The 23,647-nt window shown below is 44.0% G+C and overlaps 2 protein-coding genes across 3 annotated transcripts in view; both read left to right on the top strand.

Moving 5' to 3' along the window:
* Positions 1-518: 518 nt before the first annotated feature.
* GRXCR2 (glutaredoxin and cysteine rich domain containing 2) lies at positions 519-14,531 on the top strand. 2 transcript variants are annotated; one of them, XM_075860031.1, is made up of 3 exons: positions 519-851; positions 2,218-2,415; positions 14,151-14,531. In XM_075860031.1, the coding sequence occupies exons 1-3, from the start codon at positions 519-521 to the stop codon at positions 14,370-14,372; spliced, it is 753 nt and encodes a 250-aa protein (XP_075716146.1). In that variant the 3' UTR covers positions 14,373-14,531. The 2 variants fall into 2 exon arrangements, 1 of the variants encoding a protein (XP_075716146.1); XR_012882697.1 differs by lacking the exons at positions 519-851; positions 2,218-2,415 and adding an exon at positions 9,649-10,445 and having other exon boundaries at positions 14,151-14,227.
* A 1,740-nt stretch (positions 14,532-16,271) lies between these two features.
* Positions 16,272-23,647, top strand: part of PRELID2 (PRELI domain containing 2) — a 95,100-nt gene continuing 87,724 nt past the window's right edge. Inside the window, exon 1 of the mRNA XM_075856533.1 lies at positions 16,272-16,775. Coding sequence (XP_075712648.1) covers positions 16,701-16,775 — 75 coding nt within the window. The 5' untranslated portion in view covers positions 16,272-16,700. The remainder of the gene's footprint in view (positions 16,776-23,647) is intronic.

Genomic DNA, 23,647 nt, shown 5'->3' on the forward strand with positions numbered 1-23,647 from the left:
CCACGCCCGCTCTAAAGTATTGTAAATCAATCCTACGGAGGTAAAGGTTCACGATAAATACTGCTCTATTCATTGTCCCTTCAATCTTCATTTAACTCAACTGAAGTTCTAAATGTGACAGCAGATCCCCCATGTATTCTTCAGATATGGATTTGTAGATCATAGTATTGTATTCAAGACCAATACAGAAACCATGGGTGTGTGAATAAAGGCTTCATTTCATATCTGGCCTGCTGACTTTGATGTATTTGTAAACTGACTCACTAAGGATGTGGAAGCTAAGGTGATGTAGTTGTCACCCCACATATATGATTACTTCTTTCATGAGTATTTATTAATACTTAATAAGGTGGTGTTGGTTGAAGTTACATGAGATCTTAAGCCTTTTGTAAATTATTTATCACTTTACAGAAATAGATGAAGACAAAGGTGCACAGAGAGCTACATTGACACACAGTGAGCGGCATGTTTAGTTTTCAGAAGAATTAAAGGAATATAGAAACGGACTGCAGAAGTCAATGGAGGAACTGCAGAGAAAGTTAGGTCAAAGGTATGAAGACAGATCTAGGAAAGTCCGATTTAAGATCTCATCAGCATACAGTGGCCGGGTCCTGAAACAGGTTTATGAGGATGGCCATGAACAGGAGTCCCCGGAAGAAGAGTATACTCACAGTTTTCTACATGATAGTTTTGAGTCCTCTGAACATTATTACAACCCAGGAGAAACACATTCACAATTCTATCCAACAGCTCGTCTGACGGCTCAGAGAATAAGTGTTTTCAGAGATGGCACCTCGTACAGATTAGCTGGAGACCCCATGTTTTCTGGATGCCATGATATGGGCAAGAGTGTAAGTACTCTAGCTGTGTTTTTTTCTTTATATTAGAACCTTTTTTCTGAGTTCTTGAAACAGATCTGCATTTTTTTCCAAGTCTTTCACACTAAAAGTTCTATTTCTTTTGTCTGAATAAGCATTTACATTACACATGGAAGCCTATATTTATACTTTGCGGTCATATCACCTTTTTTTCCTGCGATTTCCAAGCATTGTGAAATAATTGTGATAGAAATCTCAATATGATCAATTAAATTCTTAGGCTGCATTTACACACATTTCAGACCAGTAAGATCAACATCAGTGGCTGAACGATGGGGTTGGCATTGTTTTTACAAACGATCGGACATTCGCTTTATTTTTTATCTGCTTGCTCCTTTGTTCGCCTGTGTGATAAGGGACATCAGATGTGTCTGGTAGCTATGTATGCCACTCTCCATGTATGCCACTCTCCATGTATGCCACTCTCCATGTATGCCACTCTCCCTGTGGCAACAAACATGCATGTTCAGCCGATCTGAGCAGGAGTTTATGGCAGAATTCTCCTAACAGCTTTTTTTTAAAGTGTATGGCTAACTTAAAGGGAACCTGTCACCAGCATTTCACCTATTAAACCAGAAGTGGTGGTAGTGGGTGAAAAATAATTTCAATATAACCTATAACTGTCTTCTTAGTCAGCTCTGTAGCTTTCGTTTTCAGTTTTTTAGTGTTCCCACGCGTATGCTAATGAGCATAAAAGTCATATCTTCATTTGAAAAGAGTCAAATCTTCGTTTGAAGAGAATCATATCTTCATTCCTCAAGTCTTTCCGAGTTTACCACGCCTCCTTACTTTTGATTGACCGCTCCTCGCCTTCCTCCAGCACACAAAATCCTGCGCTTGTGCATTGATGTCCTTTTCTGGCGTGTGTGCACAAAGGGACACCGATTACGATAAAAGGCGCAAAATGTTTGCAGACCATCATTTACAGTTATAGAAGGAGGTTAGTAGAGGGGATAACGGCAATGAACTTTTTATAGCAGTGGCCAGTGAGGGATAAGTAAATAAGTAAAGTTCAATAGATGAAATGCTGGTGACAGGTTCCCTTTAAGCTATGTCTTCAGTCTATTGCGGGTTCCATAGCAATATTATGTACGGCGATTATCACACTTTTTGATCACGGCAGTGTTGACCTATAAGGGATAACTTGCAGGTGCAATATCGCACTGCGATCATCTCTATAGGTGTAGTATAGACGTTTTAAAATAGTAGTGGTCATGAAGAGCCATTTAACATCCTACATGTGCAGATAAAGCACATACAGTAGGGCCGATTCTAAAACAAATTTAAAAAGCAAGAAAAAATGATCTACTGTAATTGCTTTATAATAATTATTTTACAGACTTCTGATGTAATAGACTTTGGCAAGATCATAATTTACACCAGTAATTTAAAGATTATAAGAACTCCTGTTATCAACACAGAAGTGTCAGAAAATACAAACTGGTCGCCAAGAGAAGAACAGAGAGCTGGTCCGAAAGACTCACGTCCCACAGCTATTAAGAGCTACGAGAACAGTCTGGTTCAACAGCACACGCAGGTGAGAAATATAGAAGAACTTAACTGCTAACACCTAAAGGTGGCCATACACATTAGATGTATGTCCACCGAACCCGCCGATATCCGTCGGACCAGCCGACCATCTAATGTGTATGGTGGCGTTCGACTCTTCCCGGCCGGTAGATGTTGGGGAAGTTAAGGGTCGGGATATTGAATTTCAGCATGCCCGATCCTTTTTTTCGTATGGAGATAAGGCTTTCTCCCTTCTCCCTATTGAAAACCGAGCCGAGAACGCATGTGTATGAGGAAGTTGATAGGAATAGCTGTCAGCCGAACAATCGTTTTGCCGACAGCTATCTAAAGCATATACCCAGCTTTAGGCTGGGCTACACTGAGACTTTTTGTAGTGCTACTGATTGATTTCATCTATTGAGCTACAGCTAAAGTCAATTTAAATACAATAAGCTGCATGCAATCTTGGGGACCGCAGCTGTCACTCAAAAGTTAAAATCAATCAGTAGTACTACAAAAATTCTCAGTGTGGCCCTGGCCTTATTCTTTATTCGCATCATGTTTGTGGGTTACACCAGCTGTATAAAAAAAAGATTTTAAGAAAACAGATGACAAAAAACATGAAATTATGAAATAAGCAGAAACTATTGGTTGTAAATATGTGCACTATATATATATATATATATATATTTTCTTTTTTTTTAAATCAATAGATTTTTATTGAAATTTTTTTACAGTTTTTTCAAACAGTATAAACCATCCTTGGTCCCAGAACATGGACCTGCATACAATAATACATACATGTGATATGTCATTGAAGGATATACATAATCATAAACAAAAAACAACAAACACCTTTGCTATGCCATTTTCAAACCAATGTTAATACTAATTATGTCATGTTACCAGATACATTTCTTCACTTAAGTGTAATACTTCGAATTTACCCAAAGCTCCCAATAACGTGAATTCTTGGCATAACCAGAGGGAGATTGTAAAAGCATGGATTCATGGTGACATGCTGCATTTACCCTGCCTATCACTTCCGATAAAGAAGGGGAAATAGTTGATTTCCAGGACTTGGCAATTGCCATTCTAGCAGCAATGAAAACATGGTGTACTAGTACCCGATGCTCTGCCATTATGTCTTCCAAGCCAATGTCTAGTATTGCCAATTTCGGACAGAACGGTATAGATTCTCCTGTAATTTCTAGTATGAGGCGAAAAACCTCCCTCCACATTTCCCCCACCTTGGGACAGGTCCACCACATATGCAAGGTGGATCCCAAGCAACCACATCCTCTCCAGCAGCCCTTGGAACATCTGGAAGGTGTTAGGTACCATCTCATGTGAATTTTACGGATGAGTTCAATATGGTTAACACATTTGGAATGACGAGTAATCCAACTAGAGGCCTTCATCCATTGTGCCATGGAAAACGTAGAACCCATCTCCCGTTCCCATCGTAATATATGTTCTGTCTTCCCCGAGGACTGTTTTTTCAAAATTAGATCATAGCTACAAGCTAAACCCTTAGGCTGGGTTCACACGACCTATTTTCAGGCGTAAACGAAGCGTATTATGCCTCGTTTTACGCCTGAAAATAGGGCTACAATACGTCGGCAAACATCTGCCCATTCATTTGAATGGGTTTGCCGACGTATTGTGCAGACGACCTGTAATTTACGCGTCGTCGTTTGACAGCTGTCAAACGACGACGCGTAAATGGACTGCCTCGGCAAAGAAGTGCAGGGCACTTCTTTGCCACGTAATTTGAGCTGTTCTTCATTGAACTCAATGAAGCACAGCTCAAGATTTACGAGCGTCTCAGACGGCTCGCAAAATGCGAGCATTTACGTGTGAAACGAGGCAGCTGTAAACAGTCTGTCTTTTCACACGTAAATGCCTCTCATCCTGTGAACATACCCTTACTGTGACCTTGCCACTTAAACAGGAATTTGTGATATGAGGACAGATTTGTAGGTTGAGCCAGGATGGCAATTGTTTGTATCATATGTCGTATCTGGAGATACTGGTAATATATATTCTTTTTTTACTACCTCTTGTTTGTAGGTGGTCTATATTTTATCATGAAAGTGCAAAGAACTTTCCAAAATATATAAATATTTCATTTTTTTTTCTTGCACAAGCTACAAAACTGCTGGATGAAGATCAGAGGAGGAAAACATGATAGGTAGCTGGCTTTTAAAGAATGGAACTGCCTTCATGCCTAATTTGTCTTATATCAGAGGATAGCAGCTGAAGGGGGCCCAACCACTATTATACTCTTAAAGAGTGAATACACTTTCATCAAACTTTTGATATGTCAAACACATTTCAAAAGTTTGGAACAGTGGGGGTCCAGATGCTGAGGCCCCCACGGTCATTAAAATGAAGGTGCTGCAGCGTTCCCTGTCAGCCTGAAGACGGCTAACATAGAACGCCACTGCAGTTACTCTTTAAGGACGTGGCCGAATATGGATGAGTTGTAATTTTCAATGGCATCATTTTCAGGTACCTATAATGGAAAAAAAGAAATTCCAGCATTGTTTTTACAGTTTTCAGCATGCACTATGAATGACATGTTATCTTCAATCTGCAGGCTCCCACCATTTCAGCAATACCAAATCTATAAAGATTTTTTTTACTAACTTTGCAAAATAAACATTTTTTTTTTGTGTCCTGGCCACATTTTTAAGTTTTTTTTGTAGTTTTTATTGGTACCATTTTGGAGTACATATGACTTTTTGATTACTTTTATTGCTTTTTTGGGAGGCAAGCTGACAAAAAAAACAAAACAGCAAATCTGTCATTTTTGCTTTTCTCAGGGTTTACCATGCAGGATAAACAATATTTTAATATCTATAGTCTTGGTAAATACGGATGCAGGAATACCAAGTGTTTGTCATTTTTGCTATTATTTTGTTATGTTTCTCACCAGAGAAGAGGAACCTTAAAGGGGTTTTCCGCAAGCAAAAAAATCACATTTAGTTAAACTAAACAATGGAAAAGAAGTGTTTTTGCAATATACTTACGTTTGAAAAGATTAATGTAGCGGCATATTACATCTTCAGTCACGTGACCGCTTGGTAATCCAAAGTTGGCACTTCCTCTGCAGATCCGTCCATTAGCTCGGCTAGCTAACTTCCTGTTTCCAGTTTTCAGAGTGTACAATTACGTCACAAATTAGGTAACTGTACCTCGTGTTTCTCCATCTGCTTAGAGCATGCGTGGTTGACACACTCCACCACGCATGCTCTGTTAAATGATATGGCTGCGTCTTCAATTTGAACTATTTGGTGTCGGTGTGTAGTGTGACGGCCGTGTCTTTCGTCGCTCGCTCTCTCCTTCTCCACCTCACAGTGCGAAGTACATGTGAGGAGGAGGGTGTTTTTTTGTTCCCTGTAGGAGCAGAACCCCTGGCCACAGCTTTGGCAACGCTGTGGCCGGAGATTGGGGATTCCGCACCAGGAGAAGTCCCTGAATTCACTATGTCCATATATGGACTCAGGGACTTCTGAACCGGAATCCCCAGCGATGTGGCCGGGAATTACGCTCCAGGAGAAGTCCTTGCCTTCACTGTCCATATATGGATACAGTGACGTCAGGGGCTGCTGAAGCGGAATCTGCGGCAATGTGGCCAGGGATTCCGCTCCAGGTGAAGTCCCTGCCTTCACTGTCCAGATATGGACACAGTGACGTCAGGGACTTCTGAAGCGGAATCCCCACCGCTGTGGCTGGGTATTCCGATCCAGGAGAAATCACTGCCTTCACTGTCCATATATGGACGCAGTGACGTCACAGACTTCTGAAGCGGAATCCCCAGCGATGTGGCTGGGGATTCCGCTCCAGGAGAAGTCACTGCCTTCACTGTCCATACATGGACACAGTGACGTCAGGGACTTCTGAAGAGGAATCCCCACCGCTGTGGCTGGGTATTCCGATCCAGGAGAAGTCACTCACTTCACTGTCAATATGGACAGTGAAGTGAGGGACTTCTCCTGGAGCCGTCCCCTACAGGAAAGTAGGGGGGGCGACTATGTAGAAGGGGGCTGTGTAACACTACCTACAGGGGGGCTATGTGGCATTACCTACAGGGGGGCTGTGTGGCATTGCTTACAGGGGGGCTGTGTGGCATTGCTTACAGGGGGGCTGTGTGGCCTTACCTACAGGGGGCTGTGTGGCACTACCTACAGGGGGACTGTGTGGCACTACCTACAGGGGGGCCGTGTGGCACTACCTACGGGGGGGGCTGTGTGGCACTACCTACAGGGGGGCTGTGTGGCACTACCTACAGGGGGACTGTGTGGCATTACCTACAGGGGGACGGTTTGGCATTACCTACAGGGGGGCTGTGTGGCACTACCTACAAGGGGGTCTGTGTGGCACTACCTACAAGGGGGTATGTGTGGCATTGCTTACAGAGGGGCTGTGTGGATTACCTACAGGGGGGCTGTGGCAGTATTTATAGAGGGTAGTGTGTGGCATTATGTACAGAGGGCAGTGTGTGGCAGAAAATTTACAAATGAAATTCATCAGTTTTTAAAACAGACAAGGAAAAAAGTGGATGCAAAACGGGTCAAAATCCGCCGTTAAAAACGGAAACATGGCCCGGAACGGATGCAAAACGGCCGAGAAAAACGGACCAAACCGCTGTTTTTATTGGCCAACACTCGGACCCTGTCGTGTGAATAGAGCCTAAAGGTACTTGGTGCCGCGCCGTGTCTCTACACAGTCTTAGCAAAGACACGGAGTGTCATCAATCATAGAACACTCCCCCCTCCTCCTATCTCGTCGTCCACACCTCGTCTTCCTTCACTCTAGGATTTTCTGCGCTGCCTGGCCGCCTTGTCTCTCCTCTAAAACACCCCCTCCTATGTGTATATACACACACATATATATATATATATATATATATATATATATATATATACACATACATACACAAAAAAAATAAAAATATATATATATATATCTATACATATCAATAACAGGATGTGGTTATATTGCTTGATCTGTATGTATATATATATATATATATATATATATATATAGTAAATAATAGGGAGACACACTAAGGTCTCATGCACACGACCGTAGCCATGTGCATGGCCGTGATTTTCGGGTCGGCCGGCCGCGGAGTGTCACCCACGAGCCGCACGCAGAATGCGGGCCGTGCACATGGCTGCGTCCATTATTTTCTATGAGCCTGGACCGCAGAACATGGCCGTAATAAGACATGCCCGTTCTCTCTGCGGTCCAGGCTCCCGGGCCATGCATGGGCCCATAGAAATGAATGGGGTCCCAATTCTCCCGTGGATTTTCGGGGGAATTGCGGCCGCAAAAGCACATTAGTGTGCATGTGGCCTTACATACATTTATATAAAGTTATGTAAAAAAAGAAAAGTTTTACCATTGTTTGGAGTAGTGTTTGGTGTTTTTTTCACTGTAAGGCCCTGTTCACACTGAGTTTTTTTACAGGCAGAAAATTCTGCCTCAAAATTGCGCTTGAATTTTGAGGCAGATTTTGATCTGCCTGCACGCATTTTTGAGCGCTGCGGGCAAAAACGCTGCGAAAAACACTTTCTCTGCCTCCCATTGATGTCGGTGGGAGGTCAGAGGAGTAAACACTCGAAGATAGGGCATGTCGCTTCTTTTTCCCTCAATGGGCGTGGGCAAAAAACGTGGCAAACGTCGTGCAGGCAGGTCAAAATCTGCCTCAAAATTCAAGACAGAATTTTGAGGCAGAATTTTCTGCCAGCAAAAAACTCAGTGTAAACAGGGCCTAATACAGGATCTCTTGGAACAGATCCAGCAGCAGGTGAGGAAAATGTGCTGACTGGATTGTGTGTACCAAGATGTCTGACATAGGTGGAGTGGGCAGACTTACATTTATCAGGCTGTGAAAGGGGTGGGGGAGGGAGATGGGTGCCTGTACTTAGATCAGGGATAGATGGAGGCACAAAGGATAATGATTATTAGGGTATATTCTCACGTCCGTAAACGCCCGAAAAATCGGAAGCAGAACGCCTCCAAACATCTGCCCATTGATTTCAATGGGAAAACGGCGTTCTGTTCCGATGGAGCGTTTTTCGCTGCGTTTTTTTACGCGTAAAAAAACGGCCGCGAAAAAGAAGTGCAAGTCACTTCTTGTGACGTTTTTGGTGCCGTTTTTCATTGACTCTATCGAAAAAAGCTCCAAAAACGGACGTAAAAACCGCCGCGAAAATCGCGAGTGGCTTAAAAAACTTCTGAAAATCAGCAGCTGTTTTCCTTTGAAAACAGCTCCGTATTTTGAGAAGTTCTTGAGTTTGTGTGTGAACATACCCTTAATGCGTATTCAGACGAACGTATAATACGTCCGTGCAACGCATGTGATTTTCACGCGCCTCGCACGGACCTATGTTAGTCAATGGGGCTGTTCAGACAATCTGTGATTTTCACGCAGCGTGTCCGCTGCGTAAAACTCACAACATGTCCTATATTTGTGCGTTTTTCGCGCATTCCGCACCCATTGAAGTCAATGGGTGCGTGAAAATCACGCGCAGCGCACTTCCGTGTGACGCGCGTGATTCGCGCAACAGCAGTAAAAACTATGAGTGAAAACAAAAGCACCACGTGCTTTTCTGTTTACAAACATAAAAACAGTGTCATAATGATGGCGGCAGCGCGAAAATCACGCAGCCGCGCATCATATGGTGATGACACACAGAGCTGTTATGGACCTTTTGCGCTCGCAAAACGCAGCGTTTTTTTGCGTGCGCAAAGCACACACGTTCGTGTGAATCCGGCCTAAGTGTGTAAGACCGTGTGCAGGGAGGGAGCTGGCTGGAATTAGAGCAGGGAATGACCTGTGAACATAGAGGGGCGTGGCAGTATGCAAATAGCAGAGATGCTTTGGAGGAAGGGGGGGGAAGAAACTGTCTCTTCAGATGCAGCAGGGGATCATGGGTATGGTGGGTTACAAGACAGGAAACAGACAGCAAGGGATGTAAACAAACAGAAAGAGCAGCAGTGACGATGGAGATCAAACAGAAACTGGTCAGAAGTTTAACAGGGGGTATTAGGGAGGGCAAACCAAGGCTGGGGGACACATTTTAGAATTTTTTTTGTTTCCTGGACAACCCCTTTAAGGCTAAATGCACACGTTGCGGAATTTGGTGCAGAAAAACAGCGTTTTTGGAGCTGTTTTCAATAGTCTGTGAAAAAAATCCCAAGTGACCTGCACTTCTTTTTTGCGGCCGTTTTTTTACGCAGTAGTTTTTCAAAACGGCCGCGCAAAAAAACGGCTTGTCGGAACAGAATGCAGTTTTTCTCATTGAAATCAATGGGCAGTGTTTGGAGGCGTTCTGCTTCAGATTTTTCGGCCGTTTTTCGGGCGTTTACGGCCTGAAAAACGGCCGTGTGAACATACCATAATAGTGCGTTTTTTAATGCGGTTTTTAGGTGTGGTTTTCAAATTGTTATGTTGCAATAGGTGCACTTTTATGCTGCACATTTTGGTGCATTTCTTTTAAAACTAGTCAGATACAACTAGCAAGCGGAAACGCAAGATAAATTGACATGCTGCGGATTTTAAAATACGCACCGCAGGTCAATTTACGTGCAGAAAAAATTAGCAACGTGTAGATGTGATTTCTTGAATTATCATTTACTTTGCGAGCACTGTATTACGCTGCGGATTTGCCACGTGAAAACCGCATGTAATACGCATAGTGTGCATTTGACCTTGAGTTGCCATCAGTTTGGCCCTGGATAGACTGGAGTGCAGGGTCTAAGGAATCTCCCCATAATCCACACAATGAAGTATTGACTTTCCCGGTCGGATTCCCAGGTCGCGGGCCCCTGAATAGTTACTGGTTGGCGTCTTTTATGCTGTAGCAGTCAGGCACACAGCCAGGTGTCATCAACAGATTAGCAGTCAGGAAACAGCGCAGTCAGTAAGACCAGGAGTATAACCAAAGGGACCAAGCGACAAATCCAATGGGTGCAGAAGAGGAGGCATCCGGTTACCTAGCACCAGCCACTTAGAGGGACGCGGTGCTGGAACTGGGTGAGGTAACAATTATTTTTTTCCCATAATAAAACATTTTGCAAGGGAAAAAAAGCCTTTTCAATTTTTCTAGGAACTTTATTAACCTTTTTTTTAGTCCCTTTATAGGACTTGACCATGTGTTCCCCTGATCACTTTTATAATACATTACAATACTTCTGTATTGCAATGTATTATGCCTGTCAATGTTCCAGAGCTTTATAGGTTCTCATACATGGCAGACCTGGGGGCTATTGTTAGGCCACCAGATCCCATGCCAATCCATCGATTGTGTTGCCGGGGTGCCGATGGCTTTCAAGGGAAGCTCCTTAACCCCTTACCACACAGCGCCACAAATCTAAGTCACAGGCATTAGAGTATTAACTTCACAGTCGACATCTTGCTTAAATGGCCGGAATTGAAAATACCTTTGATCCTGGTAGTTTAACCCTTGAATAGAATTAGCAGTAGTGACCACAGCACCTAAGGGGTTTGATAGAAAGAGAAGCCTACGGTATACCGCAAAATATAAAGTATGGAACATTGTAATCTACTATGCTATTCCATACATCGGGATCATGCAAAATACAAAATATACTGTGCGGCATACCCTTTTTCTTTAACATGAGAGCCTACGGGTAACGGCTGACACTGTTAGGCATCTGTCACAAAGCAGTATTGCAGAAGTGATCGCATGTTCACGTTTGTAAGAAAAAAGAATCTATGTATCCCAAAATTATGCCAACTAAAAATATTATTTGTCTGCAAAAAACAAGCCCTCAAACAGCTACGTAATATTGAAAAAAAAAAAAGCCAAAACAAAAACAAGGCTTATAGCTTTAGGAATGCGGTTATGCAAAGACAAAAAAAAAAATGCTGTGTCCTGAAGGAGTTGAGGTAGGTCGGGTATTGTCTCGTGATTAGATAGAGGAATTCACTACAGAATGTTGTTTGAACGAAGGTTTCAATCTCGGTTTACTTGGTTGGTGTCAAATAGTGGAGTGAAGAATTACATAAATTAATCCAATCCTCCTTGACGCTAAAATTCTCCCTGTGCTGTCCGGGGAGAAGCCTTTATTTTATGGATAATGGATATCAGTTAAAGGGGTTCTCATGAAGCCAACCCCCTTTACAGATTAAACCTGCCCAGCTGTCAGATGATCGACACGAGTCCGGCTTCAGAAACATCCGATGTTCAGCCATAAGCCGTTGCGGGACAAATGTATTATTAATGTTCCACTATGTAATATATTGCTATTGATTATCTGCCATAATGAAAACCGACTTACCGGATACCCCCTTCTATGACGTCCAAATGCCCATATAGGACATATGGACAGAGGTTGTCTTAGTGAAACAACTTCCTTAATAATGGAGAACATGTATTTGTGGATTAATTGGACTTCACACAATGTAGCCAGAAATTGTGAAATTACTGAAACAATGTAAGGCACATAATTTCTTAGGGGCTGTCCACTTTGGACAATCCCTTTTTGTTAGAAGGATCCCCCAACCTTAAAAGGGTTATTTGATATTATGAAAAATGCAGTACCTGTATCTGTCTGAATGGTCACCGACAGGGGCGTAACTAGGAAAGACTGGGCCCCATAGCAAACTTTTGACTGGGCCGCCCCCTCCCTTGGGTGTCACACAACCCCCCCTTGTAGATAGTGCCTTTTTTACAAACCCCCACTTTTGATAACACCATACAGCCCCCCTGTAGATAACGCCATACAGCCCCCTTTGTAGATATCTACAGAGGGGGCTGTATGGCGCTATCTACAGAGGGGGCTGTATGGCGTTATCTACGGGGGGGGGCTGTATGGCATTATCTACGGGGGGCTGTATGGCGTTCCCTACGGGGGGGGGGTGTATGGCGTTCCCTACAGGGGCGGGCTGTATGGCGCTATCTACAGGGGGACTGTATGGCGCTATCTACATGGGGGACTGTATGGCGCTATCTACAGAGGGGGCTGTATGGCGTTATCTAGAGGGGGGACTGTATGGCGTTCCCTACAGAGGGGGCTGTCTGGCGTTATCTACAGGGGGGACTGTATGGCGTTACCTACAGGGAGTCTGTATGGCGTCCCCTACAGGGGGGGTCTGTAGGGAACGCCATACAGCCCCCCCTGTAGGGAACGCCATACATTCCCCCCCTGTAGGGAACGCCATACAGCCCCCCTGTAGGGAACGCCATACAGCCCCCCCTGTAGGGAACGCCATACAGCGTCCCCCCTGTAGGGAACGCCATACAGCGTCGTCGTCCCTGTAGGGAAGGCCATACAGCGTCCCCCCCTGTAGGGAACGTCATACAGCGTCGTCCCCCTGTAGGGAACGCCATACAGCGTCGTCCCCCCTGTAGGGAACGCCATACAGCGTCCCCCCGTAGGGGACGCCACACAGCCCCTCCTGTAGGGAACGCCATACAGCGTCCCCCCCTGTAGGGAACGCTATACAGCGTCATCCCCCCCTGTAGGGAACGCCATACAACGTCGTCCCCCTGTAGGGAACGCCATACAGCGTCGTCCCCGTAGGGAACGCCATACAGCCCCCCCCTGTAGGGAACGCCATACAGCGTCGTCCCCCTGTAGGGAACGCCATACAGCGTCCCCCCCCTGTAGGGAACGCCATACAGTGTCCCCCCCCCCTGTAGGGAACGCCATACAGTGTCGTCCCCCTGTAGGGAATGCCATACAGACCCCCCCCCTGTAGGGAACGCCATACAGCGTCCCCCCTTCCAAAAAAATGCGACCTACAGTGTGTCCTAATAAAAGACATGTATCCCCTACCCACAGGATAGGGGATACATGTGTGATCGCTGGCAGCGATAGGGAGAACGGGGGACTGAAAGTCCCCTGAAGTTCTCCATGACTAACCTCTGACTTCCGGCGTCTGTGTCGGCAGCTCACTAAAAATGAAAGGAGCGCTGGTCACGCATGCGCACAAGCGCGACCGGCGCTCCATTCATTTCTCCGGAGCTGCCGACACAGACCCCGGAAGTCCGAGGTTTGTGATGGAGAACGTCAGGGGACTTTCAGTCCCCTGTTCTCCTTATCGCTGCCAGCGATCACACATGTATCCCCTATCCTGTGGATAGGGGATACATGCCTTTTGTTTAATGGCAGAGCGGGGAGATACCTCCCTGCTCTGCCGTACTGTTCAGTGGCGTCCCGCTGTAGCAGCCATAGCGGCTGCTAGCGGAGCCTGCGGCCATGGTGGGGGCCCGTGCCGGCGGGCGACACGGGCCCCCTCATGCCGCGGGCCTCGTAGCAGCCGCTACTGCTGCTACAGCGGTAGTTACGCCACTGGTCACCGGGTGATGCCAACATAGCTCAGAAGTAATTATTTTTCATTTTTATTATGTTACCCAGCTCTCTTGCTAGGACTGAAGAAGTTTGTGATGTCACTGTCCATATATGGACAGTGATGTCAGCTGCCTCCCCAGTGCCAGAGTCCCTGGCCAAAGCATCGGAAAGCTACTAATATTATTGGGGGGGGGGGAGTGACGTATCCCACTGTATGCCTATAGCATTGCAATGACAACTTTCCAATGTTAGCTGTTGAGCTGCAGTTGCAGTAAGAGGAATACTTTGAATTGCATGTAACTCAGTGCAGCTCTGACGTAATTGTTAAAATTAAAAAGTCGTGCTGCAAAATATCAGTTTTGTCGTTTTAATTCAAGAGAGCTGGTAGCATAAAGTTATTGACATTGTGCCCTACCTGCATTTCAGGAAGAAGAAGAAGGGACCCCCGAGTGCTCACAATGCAAGGGTTCTGGATGTGCACCTTGTTCTTTATGTCACGGGAGCAAGTTTTCAATGTTAGCCAACCGATTTAAAGAGTCTTACCGTGCTCTCCGTTGTCCTGCTTGTGATGAAAATGGCTTGCAGCCGTGCCGGACGTGCGCAGATGGGACAGAAGAATTTGGACGAACATTATCTCCTCGTCCATAAAAACAATAGAATGTGTAGAAAGCATTGACAATAAAAAGTCCATATCTATTAGGTGAAGAACGCTCCCTGACTTCCTTAGTTATAGTGTATAGAAATGCTTACCTGTCCTGTCTGGTGATGCTTAGCGGTTATCAATAAAGCCGTCTTAATGGAGGTCAATTGCCCGAGGAACTACAATAAATGTCTAGGTTGGCCTAGAAATTTCAGCATATTCATGTGTTTATTGGTTCTATATACCCTGGGCGATTAAGATCATGTGTCTAGTTATCAACTGCATTCAAGCCGGTTACAGAGGCAATTGTTTCGATATTTTCACATTTAGAAAGGTGGTTTACATAAGGATTACATGAAATTAAATTCTGCATTGATAAGCCAAAATTTCCATGAAAAATGGTTCAGTGTTCATAACCAATGAAGGAGAATTGTGAAATGCTTGAATAATGTTATAGAACAAATCTCCATCCATGGGAATTGGGTTGATCACTTTCTTGGAAGCATGTGTGAAATAAATACACATCATTGGATAACATTATAAATGGAATAAATATTTGATGTGGATAATTTCTAATTATGCAAATGGAGTGATAGATTGGTAATCCCAAGGACAAACAATTTAAAGAAATTTACTCCGCAAATTTAGAGAATTTTGGTTAGATCAGTTGTCAATATAACATACAGTATATAGTCCACTATAAACATTAAATTGTCAGCAGATCCCATCAAAATTGGTAATATAAATTTGCATGGTCACCTTAAAGAGGCTCTGTCACCAGATTTTGCAACCCCTATCTGCTATTGCAGCAGATAGGCACTGCAATGTAGATTACAGTAACGTTTTTATTTTTAAAAAACGAGCATTTTTGGCCAAGTTATGACCATTTTTGTAATTATGCAAATGAGGCTTGCAAAAGTCCAAGTGGGTGTGTTTAAAAGTACAAGTCCAAGTGGGCGTGTATTATGTGCGTACATCGGGGCGTTTTTAATACTTTCACTAGCTGGGCGCTCTGATGAGAAGTAACATCCTCTTCTCTTCAGAACGCCCAGCTTGTGACAGTGCAGATCTGTGACGTCACTCACAGGTCCTGCATCGTGACGGCCACATCGGCACCAGAGGCTACAGTTGATTCTGCAGCAGCATCAGCGTTTGCAGGTAAGATCGATCACACTGAAAATTGTACATGTATTTTTTTAAGCCTAAACCAGGAACAGAAACTAAACAGAAGTTATGTATAAAGGAAGGCCTTAAAGGTCTCCTCTCCTGGATCCAAATCTGGTTTTGGTTTAAAAAAAATTGCTTGCAAAGTCTGCACTGTGTAAACAAGGCCTAACAGTTAAAGGCTATGTAAGTGATTTTATCAAATAAAAATGTCAGTGTATTTGGTGCAACTTTTAAGTTAGTTTTTATTAAAAAATGCTTTTAACTTTTTGAGATACAGCTGCTCTGTATTCGCTAAATCCTGTTCCCGTCAGGTCAGCAGGACTGATGGGTTCAGTGTCAGCGGGTCCTGCGTATCTCTGACACGCAGGTTCCACCGGTTATCCATCACATCTAAGTACTCAGATGTCTAATAACGGATTCAGGTCTTAGCGAACGATACAGCTGCTCCGTATAAAGGATACAAAGCAGCTGTATCTCAAAAGGTAAAAATTATTTTTAATAGAAACTAATTTAAAAGTTGCACCGATCACACTGAATTTTTATTTAAAAAAAAAACCAAACACTTTCAAAGATTTACATAGCATTTAAATCATGGGCACACGCTTCCTTCACTTATCGATAAAGCAGGGGTGGAGAAATTGCTATGGCCTATAGGAGTCAGTTATAACCGCCTGGGCACGACTGATTGGCAGAGTGGGAGTCAGACCATGTGACCGCATCCACAACACCTTGCAAACTGGGTGGGTGGATGTGGCCATGCTTCTCAGCAAAGTAAATATATATATAACAGGCGCTTCCACATTCAGTGAGGTATTCCCAGTCAGCAGTATATATCTATATATACACACACTGACTGGGGGATTACTGGGTTAACAAGGTGCCTGACAGACAATTGCACGGGCACCTCCCCTCCCCCAGCCACCGTCCAGGCAGCTGCTGATAAGCACGTCCACATTCACACACCTTCAATGTGACATTGGGCAAGCTTTACTTCTCAGCCTGTAGAAAACCGGCCTCTACATGTACTTATGCAAGCACTGTTCGCAACTAATAAAGTTATTTGAAAGAATTAAAAAAAAACATGGCGCCTTAGGGCAGAGAGGTACCAAAGGAAATAGCGTGGAAGGGAGGAAGCGGTGCGCGTAACTGTGAAGAGACCGGCTGTCAGCATGGTCGCCGAGGTGCTGGCGAACAACGTGTATTGTTATCCATTCCAGCAGGTGGTCACTGGTTACCTCAACAAGGTGAGTGCGGCAGATACTCCGCTGTATTTGCTGTAGCGCTCCGCACGTAATGGACGCATCACTTTGTACATGTGTGTGAGTAGCTGGCTGTTCTCTGTATAGCGCCCCCTTCTTTATTGACATCACGTGACATTCTATCTGCAATGAATGGGGGACACCAGCTAGGATGTTACAGGGTTGTTCCACATTTGACGTGTGTCTCTGAAACCACTGGGACTGTCAGAGACCTCTGTGTTCTTATACCGGTGATGGACTGGGAGGTTGCAGGGCTATGGAGTCGGTAGAAATGTTCTGACTTCAGCTCCATCATCTAATATAAAATATTATTTATTATGCATAGCTTGTTGCACATTTACTTTCATAGGAAGCTTAGACATTTTGGGCTCTGTTCACATCTGCGTTCTCGTCGTTCTACTCTGTCGTAGGAGCAGAATAATGGAAGTGCTGGATTTGTCGCATGATAGAAACCAACCGCACCCGATGGAACCCAATGACTTTACAGAGGCTCTGTCACCACATTATAAGTGCTCTATCGCCTATATAAGGAGATCGGCCCTGTAATGTAGCTGACAGAGTGCTTTTTATTTAAAAAAAACAATCTATTTTCACCACTTTGAGTGATTTTTAGCTTTGTGCTAATGAGTTTCTTAATGCCCAAGTGGGCGTGTTTTACGTTAGACAAAGTGGGCGTTGTACAGAGGAGTGCATGACACTGACCAATCAGTGACCAGTCAGCGTCATACACTTCTCTCCATTTATTTACACTGCACTAGCGATATAGTTATATCGTTATCTGCAGCTACATACACACACTATAACATTACTGTAGTGTCCTGATAATGAATATACATCACTACCATCCTGGATGTGATATTTATTCAGAATACTGACACTTCTGAATCTTTTCTGTGAGATTCCAGCAAGCCAAGCGTAATCTCGCTAGATTACGTGGTAAATGACAGGTTACAACGAGATTACGCGTCCTCTTCTGTAACTACCACAGACAGAGATCCCGTGGAATGTCTATTCACTGTCTAAACACTTCAGTATTGTTAATGTGTTAGTATACGGGTATGTGCACACGAGGGCATTACGTCCGTAATTGACGGACGTATTTCGGCCGCAAGTACCGGACCGAACACAGTGCAGGGAGCCGGGCTCCTAGCATCATACTTATGTACGATGCTAGGAGTCCCTACCTCGCTGCCGGACAACTGTCCCGTACTGTAATCATGTTTTCAGTACAGGACAGTAGTTCCACGGAGAGGCAGGGACTCCTAGCGTCGTACATAAGTATGATGCTAGGAGCCCGGCTCCCTGCACTGTGTTCGGTCTGGTACTTGCGGCCAAAATACGTACGTCAATTACGGACGTAATTAGTGTGTGTGTGTGCACATACCATAAGACAGCACATAAGGATGTAGCAGGATCCCTATGCGCTGACTAAATGAATGGAGAGGAGTGCATGACACTGATTGGTCAGCGTCATACACTCCTCTGTACAACGCCCACTTGGTCTAAAGTAAAAACACGCCCACTTGGGCATTAAGACACTCATTAGCATAAATCTAAAATCGCTAATAAAGTGGTGAAAATATAGTTTTTTTTAAATAAAAAGCATTACTGTCACCTACATTATAGCGCCGATCTCCTTATGTAGGAGATGGGGCACTTATAATGTGGTGACAGAGCCTCTTTAATCACTCACCATCAATTGGCATTGCATGACCTGGGGCTATAATCTGAATTGGTGCTACAAACGTAGTAAGACATACAATCCAAGTTAATGGGGACGGAGGTAGTTGTGAAAAAAAAATTCTCATTCATTTCTATGGGAAGGGACTCCAAACAGTCAAAAGTTGTGCAGCCAATGTGTCAGGGAGTACACACTCCCTAGGGGACAGGGCCCTGGTTTTCATCACGCTACTGAAGTAATGCGACAGCTTCAATGGGGACGTTTGTGTGGCAGGTGCAATCATGTGACATGCATGCTACGTTTTTGTTTTTTTTTGACCTGTGTTTTTCTTCTTGCATGTACTTGTGACTCTCATACAACGATAATATTGCCTACAGCTGTCGCCCTACAAAAGGTTTGTGTGTAGCCCCAGTCCAACCAGTAGGTCCCAGTATTTTTTTTATTTTACAGCACCATTAAAGGGGCTGTCCGGGCACGGACAACTGATGACCTATCCACAGGATAGGTCATCAGTATATAATTGGTGGGGGTCCGACACGCAGACCTACATTGATCAGCTGTTCTGGCTGTCTCCGAGTGTCGGATGTTATGCGGTGTATGTAGAGTTTAGAGCCAGATGTAGATGGCTCCGACCACTGCAGAGCGGCCGTGCTGCAGAATTGCAGCTCTGCTCCTACTCGTTTGAATAGGAGCAGAGCTGCAGCACAGCCGCTATTCTGGACCGGAGCCATCTACTTTCGACGTGGACATCCTGTAACTGGAGCATCCGATCGATGCGGGGTCCGGGTGTAGGACCCCCACGATCATATATACTGCTGACCTATGTGGATAGGTCATCAGTTGTCCATGCCTAGACAGCCCCTTTCATTTCCAGGGTGTTGCACGTATAAAATACAGAGGGGATTAATACAGATCATGAATGAATGTGCTTCTAATATGGGCACCAACCAGCTACTCGACCAGGAAGCTCTGTTCTGGGCGGACGTCTTGCTACAATTACGTTGTATACGATTTTAGGGCCTGGGGTAGGAGCCAGAACAGCTTTACTCCTGGATGAGACCACGCGGTGTCAATGATCCCTGTGTACTATTGAATTTTCTTTTAGATTTATTTTTTGTGTTTGCCTGAGATTTATCAAAACTAGTGCTAGTGAGAAATGGAGTAGTTGCCCATAGTAACCAATCAGATTCCAGCTCTGATTTTGAAAAAGAAAGGGGCAATGTGATTGGTTGCCATGGTCAATTCTTCCACCTTTTTACTTTTCACTAGTTTTTGACAAGTTTCCCCCAAATAGTACGCTGCTGAACTCTGTATGCCCAGGGAAGCAGAATGCGTACGTTTATTGTTAAGGAGCTTGTAAATAATGTCAGGGGAATGTTTTCTTGTTTTTAAATACTACAGTGCATTGTACAATCTTGCTACATACTTCATATAACACTTCTGAATAAATGATATTGAACATGCAATGGGCAACAAATATTTCCTCTATGGCGTACCTATACCGGCAGCAGGAGATGTCATAAAATCAATAATCAAGCCATACTTGCCTGTTCTGGTCCCTGCCAGTCTTTGTTTGTTTTCAATGATGTGCCATACGTTCACGTGACCGCTGCAGCCAATCATTGGCCTTGTGTCATACATGCTAGCATCACTGAGGCCAGTGATTGGTTGCAGAGGTTACTTGGATGTACAGCACGTCATCGCTGCAGGAAAATAAGACAAGACTGGCGGGGGATTTAACACGTGAGTATTATTTTATAACATTTTCTGATGCCAGTTTATTTTATTAGTCCCTTTCTGCATTTGGCCATAACTGAACGTCCATTTTAGTGGTGCAGAGCATATGGCGATGGAAGAGAATGAATAAATAAAACAATATATAAACATCAATGGGCAGTAGGCACTAAAGGTATAGGTTACATCTACCATTAGCGGTCTTTAGGTGTCTGTAACTAATTAAGTTTCATTAGAAAGTCATTTAATGCGTCTACATTTGAAATAATATTGAACAATTTCTAGTGCCGGGAACTTTATTCCAAGTATTTTCTGATGTGTTCATCTTCTTATACGTAGATTGACATTCGTTGCTTCGGGTGACTCCAGACAGGCAGAAATCTGGGAGTATTTTTGGTCCGGTAGCATTAATCATTATTTATCCCCTATGAGTTAGTTGAATATGGATGAAGAAACCTTCCGTAATACCCTTCACAAGTTGGACTTCCAGTAAACATATGCCAAGGACGGTTTCAATCCTGTAATTGAGAGGAGACTGTTACCTGTGTTGTTTTGCATTGTTATGTCCCCTCAGTGTGTCTTTTGCATTTATTTAGTGTGACAATGCCGGCAGTTTTTGAAAACCTCTATATTAAAGCGTTGTTGCCATGAACGAATCTCTCCTCAGTCAGTGCTTCAGAGCGTATGTCGTGTAACAGTACATAAAAGATGAGAAGTTCACCTTGAAGACAGGACCATAAATCCAGCTCACTCGGGTCTCTCAAGGTCTATATAACCATGGACTGGAAGCTACCTCTGGAATCTTAAGTGAGGCTGTGTGATTCTCTTTCTGCATTCAACTTGTACAGTCTTCTTGCCATTTTGGAATACAGCAGTATAATATTTGACAATGTTACGTTTTGTTAACTATAAGGCTATATTCACACGACAGTTGGAAAAAAAATGTCCATTAAAGACTGATCAACTGTCAGTTTTTCATGGCCGTTTTGCATCAGTTTGTCTCTAAATTTTCATCCGTGTCCAGTCCGTCTGTCCGTTTTTAATGGGCGTTTGACATCCGTTTTGCATCAGTTTTTCCATGGTTGTTAAAAAAAACTGAATTTCATTGGTCAGGCTTTTTTTTTCCCCAGCCCCCTGAAAACACCCAAAGGAAGGTCACGTGTTCACCTAAACACTATTTACAGCCCCTCCCTGTAGATGATGCCACGCACCTCCCTGTATATGATACCACGCACCTCCCTGTATAAGATGCCACACAGCCCCCTGTATACGCCAAACAGCCTGACACGAATGCACTACATACTCACCGATGCAGCGCTGTCTTCTTCAGGTGAAGTCTCCCATCTTCACGGGATCTGCGGCAACGGGATGACACTCACTGATGCAGCTCGTCTTCACGCGTACTCTCTCAACTTCACGGGATCTGCGAAGGCGTGGCGCGATGATGTCATCGCGACGCCTTCGCAGAACCAGTGAAGACGAGAGACAACACCTGAAGAGGTCGGCGCTGCATCTGTGAGTGTCTTCGAGCAGCCGATAGCCAGCAAGGGAACTACCAGTTCCCTTGCCAATCTCCATGTCACAGATCTGTTTTTAATGTTTGTTACATGTACAGTGAAGGAAATAAGTATTTGATCCCTTTCTGATTTTGTAAGTTTGTCCACTGGCAAAGACATGAACAGTCTAGAATTTTTAGGCTAGGTTAATTTTACCAGTGAGAGATAGATTATATATAATAAAAAAATAAAAATAAAAAAAAAATCACATTGTCAAAATTATATATATTTATTTGCATTGTGCACAGAGAAATAAGTATTTGGATCCCTTTGGCAAACAAGACTTAATACTTGGTGGCAAAACCCTTGTTGGCAAGCACAGCAGTCAGACGTTTTTTTGTAGTTGATGATGAGGTTTGCACACATGTTAGATGGAATTTTGCAGATCATCTGTAAATCATTAAGATTTCGAGGCTGTCGCTTGGCAACTCGGATCTTCAGCTCCCTCCATAAGTTTTCGATGGGATTAAGGTCTGGAGACTGGCTAGGCCACTCCATGACCTTAATGTGCTTCTTTTTGAGCTACTCCTTTGTTGCCTTGGCTGTATGTTTCGGGTCATTGTCGTGCTGGAAGACCCAGCCACGAGCCATTTTTAATGTCCTGGTGGAGGGAAGGAGGTTGTCACTCAGGATTTGACGGTACATGGCTCCATCCATTCTCCCATTGATGCAGTGAAGTAGTCCTGCACCCTTAGCAGAGAAACACCCCCAAAACGTAATGTTTCCACCTCCATGCTTGACAGTGGGGACGGTGTTCTTTGGGTCATAGGCAGCATTTCTCTTCCTCCAAACATGGCGAGTTGAGTTAATGCAAAAGAGCTCAATTTTCGTCTCATCTGACCACAGCACCTTCTCCCAATCACTCTCAGAATCATCCAGATGTTCATTTGCAAACTTCAGACGTGCCTGTACATGTGCCTTCTTGAGCAGGGGGACCTTGCGGGCACTGCAGGATGTTAATCCATTACGGCGTAATGTGTTACCAATGGTTTTCTTGGTGACTGTGGTCCCAGCTGACTTGAGATCATTAACAAGTTCCCCCCGTGTAGTTTTCGGCTGAGCTCTCACCTTCCTCAAGATCAAGGATACCCCACGAGGTGAGATTTTGCATGGAGCCCCAGATCGATGTCGATTGACAGTCATTTTGTATGTCTTCCATTTTCTTACTATTGCACCAACAGTTGTCTCCTTCTCACGCAGCGTCTTACTTATGGTTTTGTAGCCCATTCCAGCCTTGTGCAGGTCTATGATCTTGTCCCTGACATCCTTAGAAAGCTCTTTGGTCTTGCCCATGTTGTAGAGGTTAGAGTCAGACTGATTAATTGAGTCTGTGGACAGGAGTCTTTTATACAGGTGACCATGTAAGACAGCTGTCTTTAATGCAGGCACCAAGTTGATTTGGAGCATGTAACTGGTCTGGAGGAGGCTGAACTCTTAATGGTTGGTAGGGGATCAAATACTTATTTCTCTGTGCACAATGCAAATAAATAAATATAATTTTGACAATATGATTTTCTTTTCTTTTTTTTATATAATCTATCTCTCACTGGTAAAATTAACCTAGCCTAAAAATTCTAGACTGTTCATGTCTTTGACAGTGGGCAAACTTACAAAATCAGCATGGGATCAAATACTTATTTCCTTCACTGTATTGACAGGCGTTAAAAATGTATCCATTGACTTCTATGGGGGCCGTCAGACCATGAAAACGGCCAAAAATAGGACATGTCCTATTTTTTTGACGGCCATTATTCACGGGCCATTAAAAAAACGGCCATGCGACTATACCCATAGAACGTCAGTGTTCTGAAATCGGCCGCGTGACGGCCTTTAAAATAACGGCCGTCGCACGGCCATTTTTCACTGTCGTGTGAACAAGGTCTAAA

This window comes from Rhinoderma darwinii, chromosome 3 (genome assembly GCF_050947455.1).
Source record: "Rhinoderma darwinii isolate aRhiDar2 chromosome 3, aRhiDar2.hap1, whole genome shotgun sequence".
In the NCBI taxonomy this organism is placed as follows: domain Eukaryota; kingdom Metazoa; phylum Chordata; class Amphibia; order Anura; family Rhinodermatidae; genus Rhinoderma; species Rhinoderma darwinii.